Source organism: Nyctereutes procyonoides, unplaced genomic scaffold, assembly GCF_905146905.1.
Source record: "Nyctereutes procyonoides isolate TBG_1078 unplaced genomic scaffold, NYPRO_anot_genome, whole genome shotgun sequence".
Taxonomy (NCBI): domain Eukaryota; kingdom Metazoa; phylum Chordata; class Mammalia; order Carnivora; family Canidae; genus Nyctereutes; species Nyctereutes procyonoides.
Window position 1 is genome coordinate 32147537 of NW_026575132.1, and position 22634 is coordinate 32170170.

General features: G+C 48.5%; 1 protein-coding gene across 1 annotated transcript in view; it reads left to right on the forward strand.

Annotated features, from left to right (window-relative positions):
* The window catches only part of WDFY4 (WDFY family member 4), a 284669-nt gene extending 263463 nt beyond the window's left edge, over positions 1-21206 (forward strand). Inside the window, exons 54-62 of the mRNA XM_055345541.1 lie at positions 1447-1659; positions 4514-4661; positions 5751-5914; positions 6927-7085; positions 11557-11736; positions 13504-13686; positions 15910-15994; positions 19628-19739; positions 20781-21206. Of these exons, the coding sequence (XP_055201516.1) occupies positions 1447-1659; positions 4514-4661; positions 5751-5914; positions 6927-7085; positions 11557-11736; positions 13504-13686; positions 15910-15994; positions 19628-19739; positions 20781-20847 (1311 nt within the window). The 3' untranslated portion in view covers positions 20848-21206. The remainder of the gene's footprint in view (positions 1-1446; positions 1660-4513; positions 4662-5750; positions 5915-6926; positions 7086-11556; positions 11737-13503; positions 13687-15909; positions 15995-19627; positions 19740-20780) is intronic.
* Positions 21207-22634: the final 1428 nt, after the last annotated feature.

The following is a 22634-nucleotide window of genomic DNA, read 5'->3' on the forward strand; positions in this document are numbered from 1 at the left end:
TTTTTGAGTCTCAGAACACAGTCCTGAAGTTGGGCTCTGCTTAGTAGAAACAGGTGCCATTCCTCAGGTGAACTGGGATATTCCAAACCCTAGCCCACATTTCCTCTTGCTCATGGGTGGCAACTGTTGGGATATTTTGCCAACCTGGGTACCCTAATCTGAGCTGGTGTAATTCAACTGGCCTGTATCCATGAAGGATGGAGCATGCTTGGCTCCTCTGCTACCCTTCTTTCTGTCTCCTGATAGATGTCACCTTTAGTTGGAGGCAGATATTACTGACTACAATGGGAGCTGTGTTCCTGAGTGGGGTGAGGTTTAGATGTCACATGGAAACTTTAAGCTCAGAGTAAGTCTCCATGGCTGAGTCTGGAAATTCTCCTGTCCTCCTTCCTTGGAGACAGCAGCCTGCACGTGGGCAGAATGTTCCTCAAGGTCATCATAGACTTACCCGTTAGGTGTGCAAATGAAATACTCTTGTCCATTGCGTACTCTGGACTGAACATTAGTGCCCCAGTAAAGAAGCTCACATTCCTGGGGACAGTGCTGCACCTCAAAGGTAGACTCTACCCTTTTCCTTTAAGAGATCACTAAGAAAGGGCCTCACAGCCAATATGTCAATAATTTCTAGGTACTTGGGTACAGTGAGATGTGCTTAGTAAGGTGGGATAGCCCCTAAGGGATTCTGAGGCCTGGGAGTTGGGGACTGAGATAGTAGGTTCAAAAACATACCTGAACCTGCCCCAGGAGTGGAGAAATTATATCTATCAGCAGAAGATGGTGTTAATGGGAAGAGATAACACACATAAACCCCAAGCCAGTGCCTGGCACCTAGTAGGTGTGCAGTGTAGTCAATGTAGCTAACTTTACATGGAGCTCATTGTGCACCAGGCATGGACACAGACCATACCTCACATATCTCCACAAAGAAGGTATAATTATTTTCCCTAACTTGTAGATAAAGAAGATGAAGGAACTAGGGAACAGAGATGTTAAGGAGCGTCCATGGTAGTGCTGGAGTCCAGCCTGCTCCAGAATGGGTTCTCCTAACTCCTACACTTAGTCTCAACCACCTGAATCTCTGATCAGAATCAGCTCTCCCTTTTTCTTATTTTGATCTCAACAGGACCCCAACACCTTATTTTCAGTCTTCCATTTAGATATGGAAGACACAAATATTCTGAACCTCCTGGTTATAGCACAGAGTGAATGAGCTAGGGTGATGGGAGCAGTCAGATCTGTTTCCCACTAGCTGGAGGCAGGAATTAGATGGTCATTAGGTGGCCGATATGTTCTGCTCACTTAGTGCTCATCAAGCTGAGTGCAATGTCACATCTTCCCTGTGCAGAGCCAGCATCCTGATACGTGTGCCCCCTCCTGATCTGTGAAGAGGGCTCACAAGTCTAAGAGAGGCCTTCATTTTTCATGATCTTTCGGTTTTGGTTCCAGGCTCTGGAAAGTGACTTTGTCAGTGCCAACCTCCACCACTGGATCGACCTCATTTTTGGGTACAAGCAGCAGGGGTCAGCTGCGGTGGAAGCTGTTAATACCTTCCATCCCTACTTCTACGGTGACAAAATGGACCTCAGAAGCATCAGTGACCCCTTAATCAGGAGCACCATCCTGGGGTTTGTCAGCAACTTTGGACAGGTACCCAAACAGGTACAGCATCCATGTTCTTGGTCTTGCTTTCTCAAAAGAGTGTGTGAACTGTGAGCTTGAGAGTGAGAGTGAGGACATTTTCTCCTGGATAGAAACAAAAGGGAACTGAGGAGGGGTAATAGTCTCCCTACACCCCTCAACATCAGGGCTTACCCTTCTGTTACCATCCGATGTTGATGAGGGTGATGACGTCATTAATGATAATGATGAGGACTACATTCCCCTGTGATACATGTGACAGACACTACAGTAAATACAGGATTTAATTCTTTATATGTGTGTCTACTCTGCAGAGTTGTTGTAAAGAGCCAACGCATGGAGACATCAAGTGCTTGAAAGTGTCTGCAGTATGATGGGCACTCCACAAATATCACTTACTAGTATGCCTCCCTCATTGAATCCCCTCATAAGCTCTGGGTATAGGAATTATTTTTTTTTTATAGATCAGGAAGCTGAGGCTCAGAGAGGCTGAATAGGTAACTCGCCTGCAATTGCACTTTAGCAGATGGCAGAGGTAGAGCTCTAGCCCCATCTGGCTGGCCCCAAAGCCTATGTCATATCAGCAGAGGTGGGAGAGGATCTAAGTTCTGCCCCCGGGACTCCTGGTGAAATTGATGGGGGTCCCACATGGGCCTTTTGCTCCACTGGCTCCATCCTGCATCAGGATAGTCATGTAACGATGTGAGTCTAGGTATTTGTGTATGACATCCTGGTGAATGGTGTGCAAGGAGGAGCATTTATTTGACTGATCTCAGCTGTGTTGACCCTCGAACTTTGGTTCAGTGTGGAGAGGTTTTATTCCTAAGGACAGCCATCTGGGCTACTAGTGTGACCACATGGGCTGGGATCTCAGCCAAAAGCAGTCAGGAGCCATGCTGGGAAATGAATGCGTAAGCCCAGCCAATTTCAGGGCCATCTTGGGCAGCAGTAACCATGAAGCTTGGATGGGCTCATCTTACAATGCAAAACTAGTAACATCTTTTCTACCTGGTCTTATGTGACATGCTCTGGGTTTGCTCAGCTCCCAGGGGAGGAGAATGTGAGAAATGCCTAGGGGTGACTTGGAGAATGGACATCCAAAGTGTGGGTTTGGCCAGGGAAGGCTTTGAAGAAAGAATTGAATTTCAGAAAGGAAGTTTGGGCAGCCTAATAGTTTCATTTCTTTAAGAAATGAAATAATACAAAAAAAAAAAGAAATGAAATAATACAGATAAAGCAATTAAATAATTCAAAATAGTAGCTACCCCCACCCAATTGTGTCCTGGGTGATATACTCACAGTCCATGTCCATGAGCAAAAATATTGTCACATCAGTGTGCTTGCAGAGTGCACACAATTTTAGATTCTGATTTTCTTTGGTGATGTATCATATGAGCTTTTAAAAAAATATTTCTTTTTTTAAAAAAGATTTTATTTATTCACGAGAGACACAGAGAGAGAGGCAGAGACACAGGCAGAGGGAGAAGCAGGCTCCATGCAGGGAGCCCGATGTGGGACTCGATTCTGGAATTCTGGGATCACATCCTGAGCCAAAGGCAGACGTCAACCACTAAACCACCCAGACATCCCTACAAAAAATATTTCTAAGTAATTATCAGAATGAGAATTCCTCCAGTGATCCCTACCTAGAGGCAGGATTAAAATACTTCAGGATCGTGCATTGTGCTGTCAAGGGGCTGTGTGTGCTGAACCTGTGTCAGGCTCCCAGCCTGTGGTTCTTTAGTCATTCTTCTGTGTGAGGAGGGACATTCTTTATTAAATGCTCATTTAAAAATAACCTTTCTGATTTCTGTTTGCATTGCTCATCCACCCAGCTTTCCTAGTAGTCCAGTGTCTGACTGAGAGCTGTTCATGGAGCCTCGGCTGCTGTGACCCTTCCCCCAGCCCCGCTCCACCAGCTGCCTCATCTCTGCCACTGTGCCAAGCTGGGGCCAGCTCTCACCCCTCCCTTGTGGCACCCAGTGGATGTTTCCATCCAGGAGCAGAGGCATGGGCCTGATGGCTGGAAAAAACAGGCTAGTTGGGGAGAGGAGAGGATGGAGAGCTGTGGCAGCAGCAAGGTTCTGCCAGCAGCATAGCCTTGTACTTCATGTTTTGCCTGGTTATGCAAAAAAGTTTGGCGTTAGGGACAGTTTGACAGCAGAGATCTAAGAAAAATGAAAATAAGAAAGGCCACTAATGGGGTTTGTAAGGGAAAGGGGGGAAATAGGAGAAATAGCTCAAGCAAATGGAGGGAGATGTGTGATCTGGAGTGTGGAGAGGGTCATCCTGACCCCATGGTATGAGCTGCAGCTTGGCCAGGGCCCAGGAGCTCCTCAGTGAGGTCCCCGGCAGCATGGGGAAGATGACGGTTTGGCAGCCAGGAGGGCTACCTGTGCCAGTCGCCCTCTATGAGCTGGAGAAAGCAGCTGCCCCACTGAGCCCCAAGCCTCTTATCGGCAACAGCTGAGGGTTGCAACTGATTGTTCTGTTAATGCTGAACTCAGGAGCGAGCCCAGCTGGGGCAGCAAATTGGGGCACAGGTGCCGCTGTGACTTACATGGGGGAGACTCCTCCTCTGCCTTCTGTCCTTTTTTTAAAAAATTTATTTATTTATTTATTTATTTATTTATTTATTTATTTATTTATTTATTTATTTATTTATTTATTTATTTATTTATTCATTCATGAGAGACAGAGAGAGAGAGAGAGGCAGAGACACAGGCAGAGGGAGAAGCAGGCTCCATGCAGGGAGCCCAACATGGGACTCGATCCCAGGTCCCCAGGATAACACCCTGGGCTGCAGGCGGCGCTAAACCTCTGCCTTCTGTCCTTGACGACTTGTGTGGTCTGCATCTGTCCCCTGTTCTTCCAGCTTTTTACGAAACCCCATCCAGCCAGGACCGTTGCAGGCAAGCCTTCACCTGGAAAGGATGCTGTCATGCCGGCGAGCCTGCCCAGCCACCCGCAGCCCTTTTTCTACAACCTGCAGGCGCTGAGGCCATCCCAGGTCACAGTCAAAGGTGACTACCTGGTCTGCTTTTTTTTTGGCACCCTGTCAGAGTTGTCCCTTCAGTGACCCTTGTTCTTTGGGAGGTTCATGGGTACAGATCCTTCAGGGTCTTGGGGTCTGATTTTGGATGGCTGTGTCTCTGGTCACAGCAGGAATCTGGGGAGGCCTCTGCCCTGGAAGGATCCAGAACTACCTGTGTTAGATCAAGGCAGACTCACTTGTCTAAGACACACATTCCTCTCTTTCCTTCACATATGTGTGGACACACACATCTCTCTTTTTCTTTCTTTCTCTTTCTTTTTCTGGCACACACACACCCCTGCTCACCTCCAAAGCCAAGTGGGGGAGTCCCAGACTTCCCGAGGGAGGATCACAACCTCTGCTCCTCAGTACCCACAGCCACTGGTGCCCCCGATCACTTAGGCAGACCTACAGTCCCTAGTCAAGAGCATCTGTTCTGGGGCAGACAGCCCTGTGGGAGTTCCAGCCCCACTGCTTCCTCAAGAAACTGTGTGTGTGAACTCTGAGCTCTGTGCCACCTGTGGGCTGCACTGCTTTTGAGAAATCCCACTACATGGGGTGACATTCTGGAATCACATAAAGACATTCCGGGTTTGCTGGGGTTTGGTGGTGGGTCCCTTTTCTCCCTTCACATCCAAGAACGGTGCCTTTGGCACACCCAGCCCTGCTAGATAAGGTGCCTGAGAGAGGCAGGAAGGGAAGAGCCCCCCAAGGCTCCTGTGGCTTTGTGCCATCTGCCCAGATAGCCTCAGCCACTCCTCCTCCAGCATCAGCCCGTAGAGACACCGAAGACATGCATGGCCACATGCAAGCTTCATGTGTGTGCTAAAGCAGAGGAGGACCCAAGGGCCAGGGGACCCAGCTAAGGACCAGGGTCTAACATGGCCCCTGGAGTGAGGCCCCGAAGTGAGGTGCCTCGACAAGCAAGCAGCTCCAGCCCAGGCTTGTGCTTTGCCAGTCTGGGTCACCGGGCCATGGCTCCTCTCTGGGCCCAGTGAGTGTTGGGGGTGTTCTCCATTGACTATAAGTAAGCTCAACTATACTAACTGGGGAGTAGATATGTACCTCTTCTCTCTAGGTTCAGAATCCCCCAAGGGAGCCATTGGCCACATTGTCCCTACCGAGAAGACCATCCTGGCCGTGGAGAAGAACAAGGTGCTGCTGCCTCCTCTGTGGAACAGAACCTTCAGCTGGGGCTTTGATGACTTCAGCTGCTGCCTGGGGAACTATGGCTCTGACAAGGTGGGTGGCTTGGGGCACGGGGACAGGCACGGGATGCAGGGGAGGCAAGGGACCTTGGCCTCCATCTGTTGGGGCAGAGACAGCCAGGAGATGGGTGAGTCCAAGGTGAGGCACAGCTGCCCACACCCCACTGCCTCCATGTGGCTGTGTCCCCTGCCTGGGAGGGAGAGGGTTTGTGTGGCTAGGCTTAGGGCCCTCATGGGCCAAGCCTCCGATCTGTTCTCTAAGGAGCAGAGCTTGCAGGTTCCCGGGGCACGCTGTCACCTCACAGCAATCTCTGCCACTGGCAGGTCCCTCAGCTCCATGAAGACCACTCAGATTCTTGCTCAACCTGGGTGGGAAGTCCTAGGGTTCCTCTGGCCCTGGTCCTGCCTCAGAGTCAGAGGACACTCCCTGAGGATTCAGCCGGTGCCAGAAGCGAATCATCTGGTCACTTTTTCTCAACCCTTGACTTAGGCCATCCAGTGGCCTCACTTCTTGCTGTGGCCCTGGCAGCCTCTGAGGATCCCTTCTCAGCCCCCCTCCCTTCCCACCCTAATTCCCACCCATCAATCACATGGCATGAACTCCCTGCCCACCAAGCTCTCTCTCCCCACCCCCAGCCTTCCCTACCCCTTCCTGAGGCAGCCAGAGACCAGTCCCAGATGTTACCCCCTCCTGAAAGCTGTCTCTGACCTCCTCAGGCTGAGTCGGCCTCCCAGGGCTCACTGTGTTCACAAGGACTTTTCATAATGTCCCCAAAACTTCCAGTTCACTTGTATCTCCCCACTCCTTAGAGTGTGACATCTGTGGGAACGGGCTTGGCCTCCATCTGTTGAGGCAGAGACAGCCAGGAGATTGGCGATTTTGTCACCTGAGCCAGCTCCTAAACAAGTGACATGTCCCCCAGTTCTTGTGGCACACAGGCAGGCCAGCAGTATCCAGACCTGCCTTTGCCTCTCTGTCACCCTATTCTGGCCCCCAGCCCTGTGCTGGCTAGGGCACCAGTGCTCATCCCACTTGTCTTCTATAGATCATAGTGACGTTCGAGAACCTGGCTGCCTGGGGCCGCTGTCTGTGTACTGTGTGCCCAACCCCCACAATGATCATCACCTCCGGAGCCAGCACTGTGGTGTGTGTGTGGGAGCTCAGCATAGCCAAAGGCCGCCCAAGGAGCCTGCACCTCAAGAAGGTATGGTGGCTTAGGTGGAGATGGTACCCAGAGCGGGTGTGTTGCCTGGGGTGGGTACAGTACCCTAGTGTGGTCCGACTGCCTGAGCGTGGAAAGCCCTGCCTCCCTCAGGAGCAGAGGACACAGTGAAGCATTGGTGGCAGCACATGGCTCTGTGCTATTAGAGGACAACGGTTTCATGCCCCTGGTGGATTTGAGAAGCCCACAGGGCAGGTGCCTCCATGGAGACCCACGCCTCAATGAGAGACACCACTTGTGTGTCTGAGCCAGTGAAACCAGTTTCCTTGCACTGGAGAACATTTTGAAATATGTGCCATGCACACTTCTATGTCGACAGCCTCATTTTACCTCCTCAACAACCCCATAAAATGGGTACTATTATCATCCATACTTTACTGGGGAAAAAACTAGTTGCAAGAAAGTGACTTGCCCTAGAGCCAGAAATTGAAAGGCTATTTCAGAACAGAAGTGGATGTGCATGAGTAGAACAAAAGCAGAGGGACAGGGGCTGTATTCTGGCCCTGCCTTAGTTACCACCGCTGCTCTAATACCAAGCAGAGTGTACCCACTGCTTACCTAAGACTCCATACGTTCATTTTATTCTTGTAAAGCAGGCACTGTTATTCCCGCTTCCACAGGAGGAAACTGAAGCTTGGGAAGAGCGAGTTTGCATTTTAATCTAGGTCAGTCTAAACCGTGCTCCCTGCCTGTGCACCTTTGAACTTGCCTGAGAATACCGCTGCAGTACACTTCCAACTCTAAAATGCAGTTTGTTTTTGCATCTGTATTTTAGTTAGCCATATAGACCCAAGATAACGAAAACCCAAATTAATCATACAAAACTCACCACGGGCCAGATTTCCTAACCTGAACATGTTTCACTAGAACCGATTCTAGATTTCTCTGGATGCTTCCCAAGCCATCCCCAGCACCTGCGCAGTGCACGGCGGGCACTCAGTGAACATGCGGTGAAGGAATCCATCAGTCAATGCTGAGGGAGCTGATTAATGGTGCAGAGCAGTGGCTCCTGCTGGAGGGAGCTGTACAGGCCAAGTGCAGGCTACCTTCACCAGACTCTCCTGGGAGGTCCTTCAAAGCCAGCCGCGGAGTGCCCTGCCTTTTCACATTTTCACATTGTTCTGGGTTTCCTTGCTGCTTTCCACGAACTGCAGTCAGGGGGCTGGGTTCTTACTCTGGACCTAAGTGAAGAGACCGTGCGTTTCCCTCTGGACCCTTCCCCTATCCCAGGCACCACTCTGGGGATGGCCTAGATCCAGCCTGACTGTGGAGCTGGTCTTGGGGGATGGGGAGGTGGCCTCCCACTGCTACTCCAAGGCTCCTTTTAGAAATGCAGATGTACTGTAAAAGCCCCAGTACTGACAGCATAAAAATGTAATTCATCATCTTCTCTTAGTTATAAATCAAAAGGAAAAGGCATGGGGAATCCCACACGCTTTCATTTCCTAGGCAAAATAAAGCATGTCATCATTACCTGTAGGGCTCACATGGCCTTGGGGATCCCCCAGACTACCAGCGAAGGGGTGGTCTCGGTGAAGGGGATCGGCCCCTGACTCGTTGACAAAGTCATCATTGAATAGTTTCATAAACAGTGTTTTTAAGTGTTTTATTTTTTAAAGATATTACATTAAAGACGAATTTCAAATTCTCTTCAAAGTTGAACAGTTCCCTCTAATCCCTAGAAAAGCTTTCATTGTTGCAGACCACCATCCCCAGATATACATATTTATACCATTCTGATATTGTGTAGATGTTTATTCTATTTTCAGCCAGCCTATCAAATTGTTTCTGCTTCTCCACAGTCTCTATAATTTACATTTCAATTGTTCCATATTATTCCATTTCCATAAAATTACATTTCAATTGTTTTGTTATGTCAGTGCGCCACAGTTTAATAAACCATTTCTTTTAAAACTAGACAATTACATTACTTCCAAATTTTAACTATTTTAAATAGTGCTGCAGAAAACAACTTATATAGATTGCTGTTTGCTTCTGATTAATAGTTTCCTTAAAATAAATTCCAAGAAGTAGGATTACCAGGCAGAGACATAATGCTTTCTATAGTGATTCTATAGCTTTCCAGTGCTATTCACAATTAAGAGTGCCCATCTCACAAGTGTCCAGCGTGAGCAATTATTTCCAGAGGATTTTATTTTGTTTTATTTTTTTTAAGATTTTTTTAATTCATTTATGAAAGAGAGAGAGAGAGAGAGAGGCAGAGACACAGGCAGAGGGAGAAGCAGGCTCCATGCTGGGAGCCCAACATGGGACTCAATCACGAGTCTCCAGGATAACGCCCTGGGCCAAAGGCAGGTGCTAAACCGCTGAGCCACCCCAGGATCCCCTATTTTGTTTTATTTTTTGCTGCTTTAGTTAGGTATGATGACATTGTGAAGTTATTTTAATTGGCTCTGTAGACAGGTACTGCAGCAGTCCCCCTCTTATTCTGGTTTCACATCCCGTGGTTTCAGTTACCTGAGGTCAACCGTGGTCCGGAAACAGGTGTTTCCCCTTTTGGCTCATTGTCATAAGGTTAGTAGTAGTGCAAAAGCACGTTACAGTGCCTATGTCATTAACCTCCTGTCATCCCATCAACTCACATCATCACAGAGAGGGTGAGTGCAGTCCCATAATATATTTTGAGAGAGAGAGGCCACATTTACATGACTTTTATTACAGCATATTATATATTATAACCATGCCATTTTATTATTAGTTACTGCTGTTTATCTGTTACTATGTCTAATTTATAAATTTCATTTGTTCATGAGTATGTATGTGTAGGGAAAAAGACAAAGTAGACATAGGGTTCAGTACCATCCTGTGGTTTCAGGCATCTGCTGAGGATCTTGGTGCATATCTCCCATAGATAAGGGGGACTACTGCATTCTGAGAAAACAAAAGACCCAGTGGAGAACATGTTTAAATCTGCTGTCCTCCTTTGCTGAGTTCCCCAGCCTTTCCAGATAAGGGGGGCTGAGTGCCTCCAGGAGGGAGACAATGAGCCTTACCTCAATGGGCAGTGCCTGCATTCAGGCTGGTCCCCCTAACTCTCCAGAGCCTCCCCTCAGAAAGAAGCATACTTGTCTCTGTTAACAGACAGCACATGTATGCCCTTGGGCTCAGAGCTTCTGTTTCTGAATCCCCAGCCCTTACTCCCAGGTCCTCAGGCTTGCACCCTTTGGAGTCACCATTTACCCTGTGGTCAGAACTTAGTCATCAGAGCTCTGATCAAAGCCTCTGCTTTTCTCTTTGTTTACACAGTTTCCAATTTGCTAAAATGACCCAGATAGTCTTCTGTGGGTCACATCCAGAACCTTGCCAGCACCATCTGGTTGGTGCCACATTAGGTTCCATTGAAAACAAACAGGGATCCCTGGCAAAACTTTTAATGGCTGTGACCAGGCAAAGTGACAGCTTTGAAAAATGATGCTCAGCCTCATTGACCCAAATGAGTGAGCAGTCACCGGTCCTGCAGGTGGAGGTTTACTACTAGGTAAGCCAGGGTAATCACGTTCCAGAATGCTACTTCTGCACTTCTCTGCAGAAGGATCTCTGTTCCAGAGGATGGTGGCACATGTGCACACGGCAGCCCTCACACCAGGTTTACCTGGCAGCTCTGGGATCGTTGTGATGGAAACCACACCGTTGCCAGCAGCAGTGATCCTGGGGTTATCAGGCCACCCCGACCCTTCTGGCATGTGTCTTCAGGGAGCAAGGCCTCTGGCCCTATCTGGATACATGGCCATCTATGAATCAGGCCAGACCCCACTCAGATCAACCTGAGAGCCAAGACCAAGGCCCTGAGTCACCTGCTGCCATGTGGCCAGACAGGCTATGAACCCAGACCCATTATGCTTGAAAACTTACATCTTTTTAAACTGCGACCTGACTTCCCTGCCTTCCTTCCATTTTAGTGGACAGAGGCATGTTTGTTTCCGAGGTTCACTTGGTATAATCTTCAAACTTGCATGAAAATTTCCTGGAGGTCTTGTGAAAACCTGTGTTGGGGCCCCAAACCCAGAGTTTCTGATTCAGTAGGTATTGGAATAGGGCCCAAGAATTTGAATTTCTAACAAGTTTCCAGATAATGCTTATGTACCTGGTCAGAACGCCACACTTGGCAAATCAGTATCCTTGCTTATGACTAGATGCAAGTCAGGTGTAGGTGAGCACATAGCAAGAGGGAACTACTGGCCTCTGTTTTAGTTATGATAAAAGGACTGATCCTCCCTAGCTGGACCTCAATTCCCAGAAGTGGATGGAACTGAGAAGCCAGCATGGATGCATATGCACACATGCACAAAAACATGCACACACATACCACAGACTTTGGAATCATGGAATCACCTTGAATCTGTTTCCTCCTGTGGGGAAGGTCAGGATATTTCACCAGATAGCTGGATTGAGGGTCCCTCTCATAACCTGTGGAACTGCCTCTTGTGTCTAGGCCTTGTATGGACACACACAGGCTGTCACATGCCTGGCAGCATCGGTCATATTCAGCCTCCTGGTGAGTGGTTCCCAAGATTGTACCTGTATCCTGTGGGACCTGGACCACCTAACCCACGTGGCCCGCCTGCCTCCCCACCAAGAGGGCATCTCTGCCCTTGCCATCAGTGATGTCTCGGTAAGGCCCTGCTTTCTCAATATCTGGGAGCCTGGCTGGTAGCCTGGTGCCATACCCCAAGAGGAAACCCAGGGAAAGAGACTGACCACCCAAGAATGTTGAGAAGCTCCCAGATATATGGAGTATTTTTTTACCCAGGCACAGTGGAGCCATCAACATGTGTAACATATGGGTCTAGATTTTATTTTTTCCTTTTCTGTTTTTCTCCCTCAGGGTGATGGGGTGGTGGGGAGTGTCTGTCTTGGCACAGGCATGCAGTTGGCTTTGGTAAGACATCTGCTGGGCTTGACTGACTAATTCAGCCACTGACTACAAATCAGTGTTAACTCAGCGGGTGCTTTTGGTCTCCACAGCAGGAAGTGTTTCTACTTGTCCCTCCATGCTGGCCATCATGGATGAGCCTGTCAGGAACATATGCATGTGAGAGAGACAGAGACAGAGAGAAAGAGTTAGAGAAATATCTAAATCTCAGTGTGGAGTTTCTCCCAGGCTGGAATCCCCATCATAGGGCACAGAGTTCCCTGAAGGTTCCAAGCCTCTGCATCTGCTCCAGTAAAACCCTAGGAGTTTAGTGCATGGATAGAATGGTCAAGGAGATAATAGAAGGAAGGGGAGAGGATGAAGAAGGCTCCTGGTACCAACTTAGTAAAAAGTGGTCTCCAGGTAGGCCTGAATCCAGGATGAATGTTATATGGCAAATAGAGGGTGGATGGATGGATGGATGAATAGATCTGTGGGTGGATGGATATTTGGGTGAATTAGTGGGAGGATAGGTAGATGGGCAGATAGAGAGTGGATGGGTGGATGGATGGTGGGTGGATGGATGAATCGGGGGAATGTAATGGGAAAGGTACCAAGCTCTGATCTGAGAGAGCACAAAACCCATATAGAATAATGTCCTCAGAGAAGATTTATATCAGGGCAACAACTTGTTGACTTCAACTTGTCCTGAAACTAATTGAGTGCCTGCTGGAGGCCCAGTGCTGGGTGCTGGGCAAAGATGTATCATACATGGTCCTTGGCCTCAAGCAGACTCTATACCAAACAATTCAGGGAGAGACATGGTGGAGCCCAGCCCAGGGGGCTATGGATGGGTTCTGAGTTCCCTACATCCCTTTTGTGGTTAGGGCAAGGCTCAAAGACATGGTTCCAGCTAGTTTTATGAGTCCTCAGTGACAGTGACCACTACACCATTGGCTGTAAGATAGACAAAAAATTGAGAAGGAAATTCTGGACATAAATGTTATAGGAGATTCAATAATGGAGATATTTTTCCTCAGAAATTCCCTTCAGAGGGACATTGTTCAACTTTATGAGTCATATACCATCATTCAAACCTCTGTACTCTGCCCTCCACCAGGTGATATCCAGATCATCTTTACGGTTACAGGGCTGGCTAGCCAGGTACAGGTCCCATGTCCAGAGCCAGGGGCAATCTCCAAGCTGGGTCTTCTATGCCAGTCAGTAAATGGCCAGGGAGAGGGCTGTGGGAGGAGCTCCAATAGTGAGCCAATCAGCCTGTGTCAGAGAAAGCAGTACCCAAACACCTGATTGCAATATGAAAATGGCCAGGAATTTACAGTGCATGAAAATACAGCAGACCTATGAGTCATCTGTGAAGAAGTGAGTGTCAGGTCTTGGATTACCCTGATTAGTCTTCAGAAGATACCAAATTAAGGCTGCTTGACTGCATAAACCCTGGGTGAGCAGGTAATGGGTGGGCAGGTCATGACTAGCATGTAGTGACCTCAGCTCTCACCACTGCAGGGAACAATTGTCTCCTGTGCGGGGGCCCACTTGTCTCTGTGGAATGTCAACGGACAGCCTCTGGCCAGCATCACCACTGCCTGGGGCCCCGAAGGAGCCATAACCTGCTGCTGTGTGATGGAGGGGCCAGCATGGGACACAAACCACGTCATCATCACTGGGAGTCAGGACGGCATGGTTCGGGTAGGTGTGTCTTGGGCAGAATGAAGGCATGGTACAGAAAGTGTTTTTCTCTATTCTGCTCACTTCCTCCAAGAGTCTAAATCTATAGGCTGCATTTGAAACCAGGCAGCATACCAGATGAGGTCTCCACAACAAGTGAGGGCAAAGGCAAAGCTCATTCCAGGCAATCAATCAATCAATCAATCAATCAAATTATATATATATACTTTTATACACACATTCATGTAATGAAATAAACACTTATTATCACAAGATGTGAAAGCTGAATGGTCAAATGCACAAAAACATAGCTCAGTGCTGAAAAATATTTGGGCCATCCATTCACACACTTACCCATCTATCCATCTCTCCATCCATCCATCCATCCATCCATCCATCCATCCATCCACTAATCCAATCCATCCAACTATTTCTCTCTATACCTATTCATCCATCTATCCATCCTCCCATCCATCTTTTCATCTACCTATCTGTTCATCCAATAATACATCTACCTACCTACCCAACTATTTATCTCTCTACCCTCCCTCCTTCCTTCTCTCTCTTCCTTCCTTCCTTCCTTCCTTCCTTCCTTCCTTCCTTCCTTCCTTCCTTCTTCCCTCCTTCTTTCCTCCTTCCCTCTACCTCTCCCTTCTTTCCTTCCTTCATTCCTTTCCTTCTGTCCAATGATCTATTCTTCCACATACTCATCCATTTATCTATAAATCCATCTATCCACCCACATATTTGTTCACCTATCCATCTATCCATCCACCTAACTCTGGCTCTGTGCCAAACTCTTCATACAAGCCATAGGGGACACAGAAATGAATGGTAATAGGCCCTTACCCTCAAGATGCTCATATTCTAGAAGAGAAGACAAACAGAGAATGCATGCTCTGACCAGGATAATCAGAGAGTGCCATGGATCCTCTGAGGAAGGCCATGGAGAGGGTAAGCATCAAGAAACTAGGAAGAGAAAGAAATGGAAACATTGAAGTATGAGGATTAGCATAAAATGAACAAGGTAATTTTTCTGAGACTGACAGGAAGGATGAAGGAATGAGTAAAGATAAGAAATAATTCAGAGGCTTACTCAAGAAACTGTTAATTGAATTCCACAGTTTATGAAAGGAAACATCAACTGAATTCCACAAGGTATTCAAGAAAATGCCCATTGCATTCTACAAATATTTATGAAAGCTTGAGTGTGCCAACATGGCTACAACTTGGTCTTGCCTTCCAGGTGTCCATGCCCCTAATCTGAGAATAATCATGGAGATAATACTTGTAGAATAAATATATGGTGACAGTGCAAAGGGAGATTGGATTCATCTCTAACAGAGAGACACGGGAGGAGGCGGCAGTATAGCTGAGTCCCAAGGATGAGGAAAAATCACAGCATACGGAAAGGCTAAACCGGCGGAGGGGCCAGTGTGTCCAGAGGAGACAAGGCTGAGGAGCGCCCCTTACGATGTCCTCTCTGCAGGCTATGAGCGGCACAGGGTCTCTGCAGAGCGCGGGGCATCCTGGACTAGCCAGAACATGAGGAGGCAGCAAAGCTTGGGCTTGGTGGGGTGCGGTCCCCACTTGTGGGTCAGAGGAGCCTGGGCTGGCTGAGCAGCAGATGCATTTTTCACAGGCCCCCAAGTCATGGGTGGGAGTCTTTCATACACTCAGCATCATTCATCTAGGATGGTAATTGAGCTCCTGGGATGGCCCAATGCTGTGCTAGGCCTGATGTGGAACTCACAGAAGCATTAAGGGGAGGGTGGTCCTTGTCCTTTGGCTATGGAACATCCGGACTCAGCAACTGAGAAGCCATATGTTGTCAGCCTGAGGACACTCACAGGAGGACTTAGGGCCCAGAGCCAGACACAGAGGATAGAGAGGCCTAGCTGCTGAGTGGTGAGGGAGGCCTCTGGGGACGGTGGCAGTGGGATGAGAGGGCATAGCTAAGTAAAATGACAATAAGCTAGCTGCTGAGTCTCACCCCTACAGCTAAGAGGTTGAGGGCAGATGTACCATGGTCACGGGAGTGCCGAGTGAGCCCATCCAAGCTGCAACTATGCTCTGCTGAAGCCTAAGTGATTTTTTCCCAGAGAATACATTAATATTAGAGGTGAAAGGGAACCATGCTCCCACCTCTTCCCTTGGAGTCCCTTGGATGTGAGGAGTGGGATGGGCCCGAGGCTACAAACAGGATCATTTCCCCAGTCATGGCCTTTTCTCTTTTCTGGACAGATTTGGAAGACTGAGGACATGAAGACATCTGTTCCTGGGCTGACAATACCAGAGGAGCCCTCAGCTCAACCTCCAAGCCCTAGAGGTACCTACCCTACTGAGGGTGCAGGGCACCCTTGCCTTGCTCGGTCTTCCCTCTGCTCTCCCCTCCTGTAGCTGCACTCAGGGCTACAGAGCCCAGGGAAACCATCAAGTCTCTCTGGATGTTGCCAAGTTGGGGAGACAGAGCACAGTTTATTGCAAGCTGCTGGTGGGATGTGAAGCATCATGGAGAAGTCCTGTTGCATCCTCGTCCCATCATGCAGGGACCAGTAAGCTCTGGGATGCTCCTTGGACATGTGAACAGTGGTGGTGGTTGTAGGAGCCCTCAGCTTCTGAATGGGGAGAGGGAAGGACACACTTTGCAGAGCATGGTTTGATGTTCTCCATCTACCTGTATGACTCCTCAATGCCAAACTTCCCAACCTAGGGCCTGGGTCCAAATACCTACTAGACTGGACAGCCAGGCTGCAGACAGGAGTGAGGAGGGGCCAGGGAGGGGCCTTGCCATATGCCTGGGGAGAGGAAGTGGTTCCATAGTGCCCCAGCCTGCCCTGGTGATCCTGGCTCAGCTTCCCCAACTCCCCCTGGCAGGCTGCTCAAAGTTGGTCTGGGGGTCCTCTGCATCAGCACCACCCAGGAGCCTTATTAAAAATGTAGACCTGGGTCCTGTTCCTAGGAAAACATTGGGTGTTGTTAGAATTTCCATAACCAACAGGTCCCCAGGTAAGTGTGGTGTGCACCAAAGTAAGAGAACGACTATTCCAGAGCCTCCTTTGGGTTGTGGCAGATGGGACTAAAGTAAGAAAAATCTGTTCTCCCTTCTGCCATCATGGCCACTGGTACTGCCACCACCTTGGCCACCATCACAGAGCTCGGAAGGAGAGGACTTGACCAGGAGCGGTTTCCATTGTGCCCACTTGCCATACTTCCTCTTATGTGTCACAGCAACACTGTGAGGTATATGTCACCTCACGCATGTGAAGGATAAGGAAATTGAAGCACAGAGAGGCTTAGTAACTTGCCCAGTTACCCAGAAGCACATGACTACTACAGTTCTTACTTTTGTAGTAGTGAGAGCAGACACAACAGACGTCAGACTGACTTCATGCTGCCAGACTGACCTCCACCACAGCTACTGCCATGCATCACCATCAACAGCACCTCCCCCTGCTACAGGCACAAAGGTCACCACCAAAGCTATCCCCTCCTTCTCTCCAACCACAGCTGCCCCAGTGGTCCCTGCCATAACCTCCTCCAATGCAGCAAACCTTCTTTCTCAGCTCCATCTTCATCCAAGATTTTGGCCCAGAACCGAGACATCTTTCCTGGTGCCCATGATGAAAGGAAACATTGTTACCATGAAGTGTGGATTCTCCTATTATCCTGAGTCCTGGTTTGCTCTGCTTCCTAGGACCCACGATCTTTCATGGAAGAAAATTTTCCAGAGGGCTGAGAGCTGCTTTCTGGAGAGTAGCCATTTTCAGCTAGTTCCTTTCTGGAATGTACTTCACCCCTCCTCGAGTCATTTAGTCATCTGATTCTGGTTCTTTCTTCATACAAGCATACACAGATATCTGATCAGCCCATCTTGAGCCCCAGGCTCTGCACTGAGAATCTCTTCCTTCAAAATAATGCCATCTGGGAGCACTTGCCAAATGCGCTGACCCAGAGCAATGACCTCACAGAGACCTCACATTTACTTCATTGTTCCTAGTGTCTCAAGGGTCCTCTGGGACTGCAAGGAATCAGCTCATCTTGGAGTAAAAAGAATTGTGCATTCTAAGAAACTTAAAATACTTCTTTGGAGAGAGAGCAGAGGTCAAACTTCCTCCCTGATTGCCACCCACTTAGAAGAGAGCTAGCCCAGGATCCTGATTCTCCAGCCTGCCTGTGAACCATTCTGGGCAGCACCTGCATGAGAGTGGGCCAGTTCAGGCTGGGGCTCCACTGCCCATTTCTGAAGCTATGGAGGCCCAATGAGGAAAAAGTGGATGAATGGATGCTGACTGTATGGAAAGACAGATGAACAAAGTGACCTCAGAGACGTTCTGCTGGTTCTGGAAGTGCCAGTGTATTTGAGGGTTTCTACTCAGGATCAGCAGTTGTGCTGAAACCGCGCTCATGGGGAGTGGGGTCCGGAGCAATGGGGAGTGAGATAAAAAGCAGATGCCAAAGCTCTAGACTTGGCTCTGTCCCCAACAACTTCTCTGTCCCTCACTTCGCCCTGTGCCAGATGGAGGTGCTCCTGTATATCCTAACATGAGGACAGAAATAACAGGACATACACAAGAATCCACTCAACAAAAGGCTTGCAAAAAGGCAGGTCATCCTTACAATTTTTGCAGGCTTGTAAAAGCCTTCTCCCCTAATATAACAGCTGATGACATTAGGGAGCTTGTAGGGCGGTCTCACGCTGGCAGGAGTCCCCTCAGGCCCAGGTCCATGTCCTTCTCCTGCTGTTTGTCCTGACGGTGCCTGAGGTCACTACTGCCAAACAGAATGGAGTGTTGGGGTTGTGATCACAGTTCAAGGGGGGACTCAGGTGAAATAACACAAGGGCACAGACACATTCATGAAAACCAGACTGGGCCACAGTAAGGAGATAGCAAATCCATGTGCGGGCTTACAAACCTAACCCAGTGGTGGTCTTGTGGTTCTCATAAGATTGCTCAAAACTGTTTTGCTGGAAAGCGACACTATTGGGCATGACACAGGGACATGACACATGTGTCCTGTTGGTGTGTATATTACTGCATCCCTCAGGTGACTTAAGGGACAAGAAAGGAGATCTTTGAAGATATTAAGGATGCCGCATTTGTGTACAGAGGTAATCTAATTTCTGCCTGGAATTCATTTATTTGTCATTTGAAGCAAGGACCAACCCAGTGGAGCACAATTCATTTTAGGAATCACCCTGTAGGTTTGAACTTGAGAAGTGCTTGGGAGGGCTTATTGCTTGGACTTTTGCACAAACATAGAAGGCACATACATTTCCCAGAGCACAGGCCTGTGTGTGCATACAAGAGGCCATCGTGGCATAGCTGGATCCTTCCTGCCCGGCCTCCAAGGGACCAAGCAGGGATGTACCCAGCTGATGTCTCTCCAACTCACCACTCCATGCTGAAGGAATTACTGTCTGCCCCCAAATGCAGTCATTAAAATGAGTGAAGTAACAATCATTGTGTTATATATTTTTTTTGAAAAAACGTTCTCAGCATTTAATTATTGGTTGTGGCGTGAGAGGATTTAGATAAGTTGATAATGCCGACTTCATGTAATTTATTTTTACTAGGCAATTATGGGCTGCATTACATCCTGGAAGCAAGGTATTGTGGGGCATCTTATTAAGCATAAAGCCAGTAAACACTGATGAACAATTTTGCTGAACTAGGCATGCAATTTAGAAAGCAATAATACACAAATCCAATTTGGTACACAATGGATACCGCAGCACGTCAGCACATGTAACTATCACAGCCTACAAATTAAATTGGGTTGGCCCCTTTTGCAACAGCACAGGCCAAGATTAAATATATTTCCCCCCTCAATTTAACAAGTTGCTGACCACAAATATAAATATGTGTGTATGTGTTTGTGACCCTGCATGTGGGTGTACACTTGCACGTGTGCGCGGGCACTCGGCTTTCCTAACTATTCTCTTGCATGATTCCCACAGGTCACAGGTGGGAGAAGAATCTTGCCCTGTGTCGAGAGCTGGATGTCAGCCTGGCTTTGACGGGGAAGCCCAGCAAGACCAGCCCTGCCGTGACAGCTCTGGCCGTGTCCAGGTAACCAAGGCTTGTCTTCTTGGGGCCTCCGGCAGGGGGCACAGAGACCACCCCAGGAAGGTCCCCATGGCTCTAGGCTCAAGTTGCCCAGCCCTGGGAGGTGGCTTCATTACTACAGGGACCTGGGACAGCCCACCATGCACACGAGGCAAATGAGGTGCCCATGGAGGGCCCTAGGAGATTTTTGTGACACACACATGTTCTTGCTCTATCTCTTTCAAATATCCATGAACTCATAAAGAAATCTAAAAGGTAAACGTATATGGCTTTGTAGTTTCATCCTACAAGGGACTTTTTTCCTGAGGCCCAGTACCAATAATAATATTTGGTGTGGTGATGCTACATTATGAAAACAAACAAACAAACAAACAACTTTTGAAAGCTCTAGACCAAAGTAGAAGAGCCAAGGGTCAGGTGCTATGCTTGATAGACATTATTTTATTCTTCACAGTTACCTAGTGGCAGGAAGTGGTACCCACGCTTAATAATCCATTTCTCACACTAGGCGGTGTCATCTCAGGAGGCCAATGGGCCTTTGAGAGCTGCTTCCCTTCTTCCTTCACTGCCCTGGAGTGGGTGGCTCAGGGTCCGTGGTGATAACCACACAGTGTCCTAGAAGCCAGACTGAAGTGAGGTGGGCTAGGGTGGGATATGGTAAAAGGGATGGAGAGTCCAGAGCCCCAACTCTTTGTCGGGAAACTTGCCATTCTTGTGGCTGGGGGATCTGGCTATGTTTTGACAGGACAGCAGGCCCACCTGGAGATGCTAAACAGAAAAGTTAGGGCCTCACCCTGGATTCCTGGAGCCTGGACAACTTGGAGTGTCCCCCCATGCTCATAAGGGAGGCCATAACCTTCATAGTTCAGAAGTGCCCCTTCCCCTGGGTCAGAACATTCTCCGGTTCTCCCAGCTGCTCCTCCTGCCTCAGGTGAAGGCCAGGAGCAGGCCCTGCAGGACGGAACCCCCTGTGTCAGTTTCCTGGGAGAAGTAGGACTCACGGGCTTTGCTCTAACACTCCTGTCTATTCCTTTTCTTCCCAAGGAACCAGATCAAGCTCCTGGTCGGCGATGAGAAGGGGAGAATATTCTGCTGGTCTGCAGAAGGGTAGGAAGACTAAGACGGTGGGCAACCGTGTGTCCTGAGCGGCAGCAGCACCCGGTGAATGCAGGCTGACGCAGTGCCCGGGAAGCAGAGGAGTCTCCCCTGAGGCAGGGGCTGCTGGCTATCAGGGCTGCACACCCTGAGCCACTCCATGGCCAGTGGCACTTTGGCCTTGGGTTGTTCAAGGACACACTCTGTCAAAGGAGAGCCCCTGGGAGCCTGGGAGTGGAGATCTGGAAACTGGCTCACAAGCTGCCCATAAACTCACAGAACTCACCTTCTCAGAGGGCTTATTACATTGGAAAAAAAAATCAGGTCGCTTACTGGGAACTAATGGGAAATATTGGATTGTCTTTATTTTATTAAAGCAACTATTTTCCAAACACAGGTGGGCTCATGAGTATAAAATCACCATGCTTTTCCACTCAGGTGCTTGCATCCTGTACCCGGAAAGGTAAAAAGGCCTCAGGGAAGCCCACCCCACTCTTGGAGTGTTTCTCTAGCCCTCCTATCTCCCTCCGTGGAATCTGGCTCTCCCTCAGGCTTGCCTGCCAGGCAGGGGCTCATGGGAAGCTAGGGGCACGCTCAGGAGGCCCACTCCTATGGGTGAGCCACAGGATGTGGACCTGGGGTTGCCCATGGCAGGCATAGGGAAGTCAGCCAGGGAGGCAGCAGAGAGACCCCCTGCCCTTTTTTTTTTAATAATAAATTTATTTTTTATTGGTATTCAATTTGCCAACATACAGAATAACACCCAGTGCTCATCCCGTCAAGTGCCCCCCCTCAGTGCCCGTCACCCAGTCACCCCCACCCCCCACCCTCCTCCCCTTCCACCACCCCTAGTTCATTTCCCAGAGTTAGGAGTCTTCATGTTCTGTCTCCCTTTCTGATATTTCCCACACATTTCTTCTCCCTTCCCTTCTATTCCCTTTCACTATTATTTCTATTCCCCAAATGAATGAGAACATATAATGTTTGACCTCCTCCAACTGACTTACTTCACTCAGCATAATACCCTCCAGTTCCATCCACGTCAAAGCAAATGGTGGGTATTTGTCGTTTCTAATGGCTGAGTAATATTCCATTGTATACATAGACCACATCTTCTTTATCCATCATCTTTCGATGGACACCGAGGCTCCTTCCACAGTTTGGCTATTGTGGACATTGCTGCTAGAAACATCGGGGTGCAAGTGTCCCGGCGTTTCATTGCATCTGTATCTTTGGGGTAAATCCCTAACAGTGAAATTGCTGTGTCGTAGGGCAGGTCTATTTTTAATTCTTTGAGGAACCTCCACACAGTTTTCCAGAGTGGCTGCACCAGTTCACATTCCCACCAACAGTGTAAGAGGGTTCCCTTTTCTCCGCATCCTCTCCAACATTTGTTGTTTCCTGCCTTGTTAATTTTCCCCATTCTCACTGGTGTGAGGTGGTATCTCATTGTGGTTTTGATTTGTATTTCCCTGATGGCAAGTGATGCGGAGCATTTTCTCATGTGTGTGTTGGCCATGTCTATGTCTTCCTCTGTGAGATTTCTCTTCATGTTTTTTGCCCATTTCATGATTGGGTTGTTTGTTTCTTTGGTGTTGAGTTTAATAAGTTCTTTATAGATTTTGGAAACTAGCCCTTTATCTGATACGTCATTTGCAAATATCTTCTCCCATTCTGTAGCTTGTCTTTGAGTTTTGTTGACTGTATCCTTTGCTGTGCAAAAGCTTCTTATCTTGATGAAGTCCCAATAGTTCATTTTTGCTCTTGTTTCTTTTGCCTTCGTGGATGTATATTTCAAGAAGT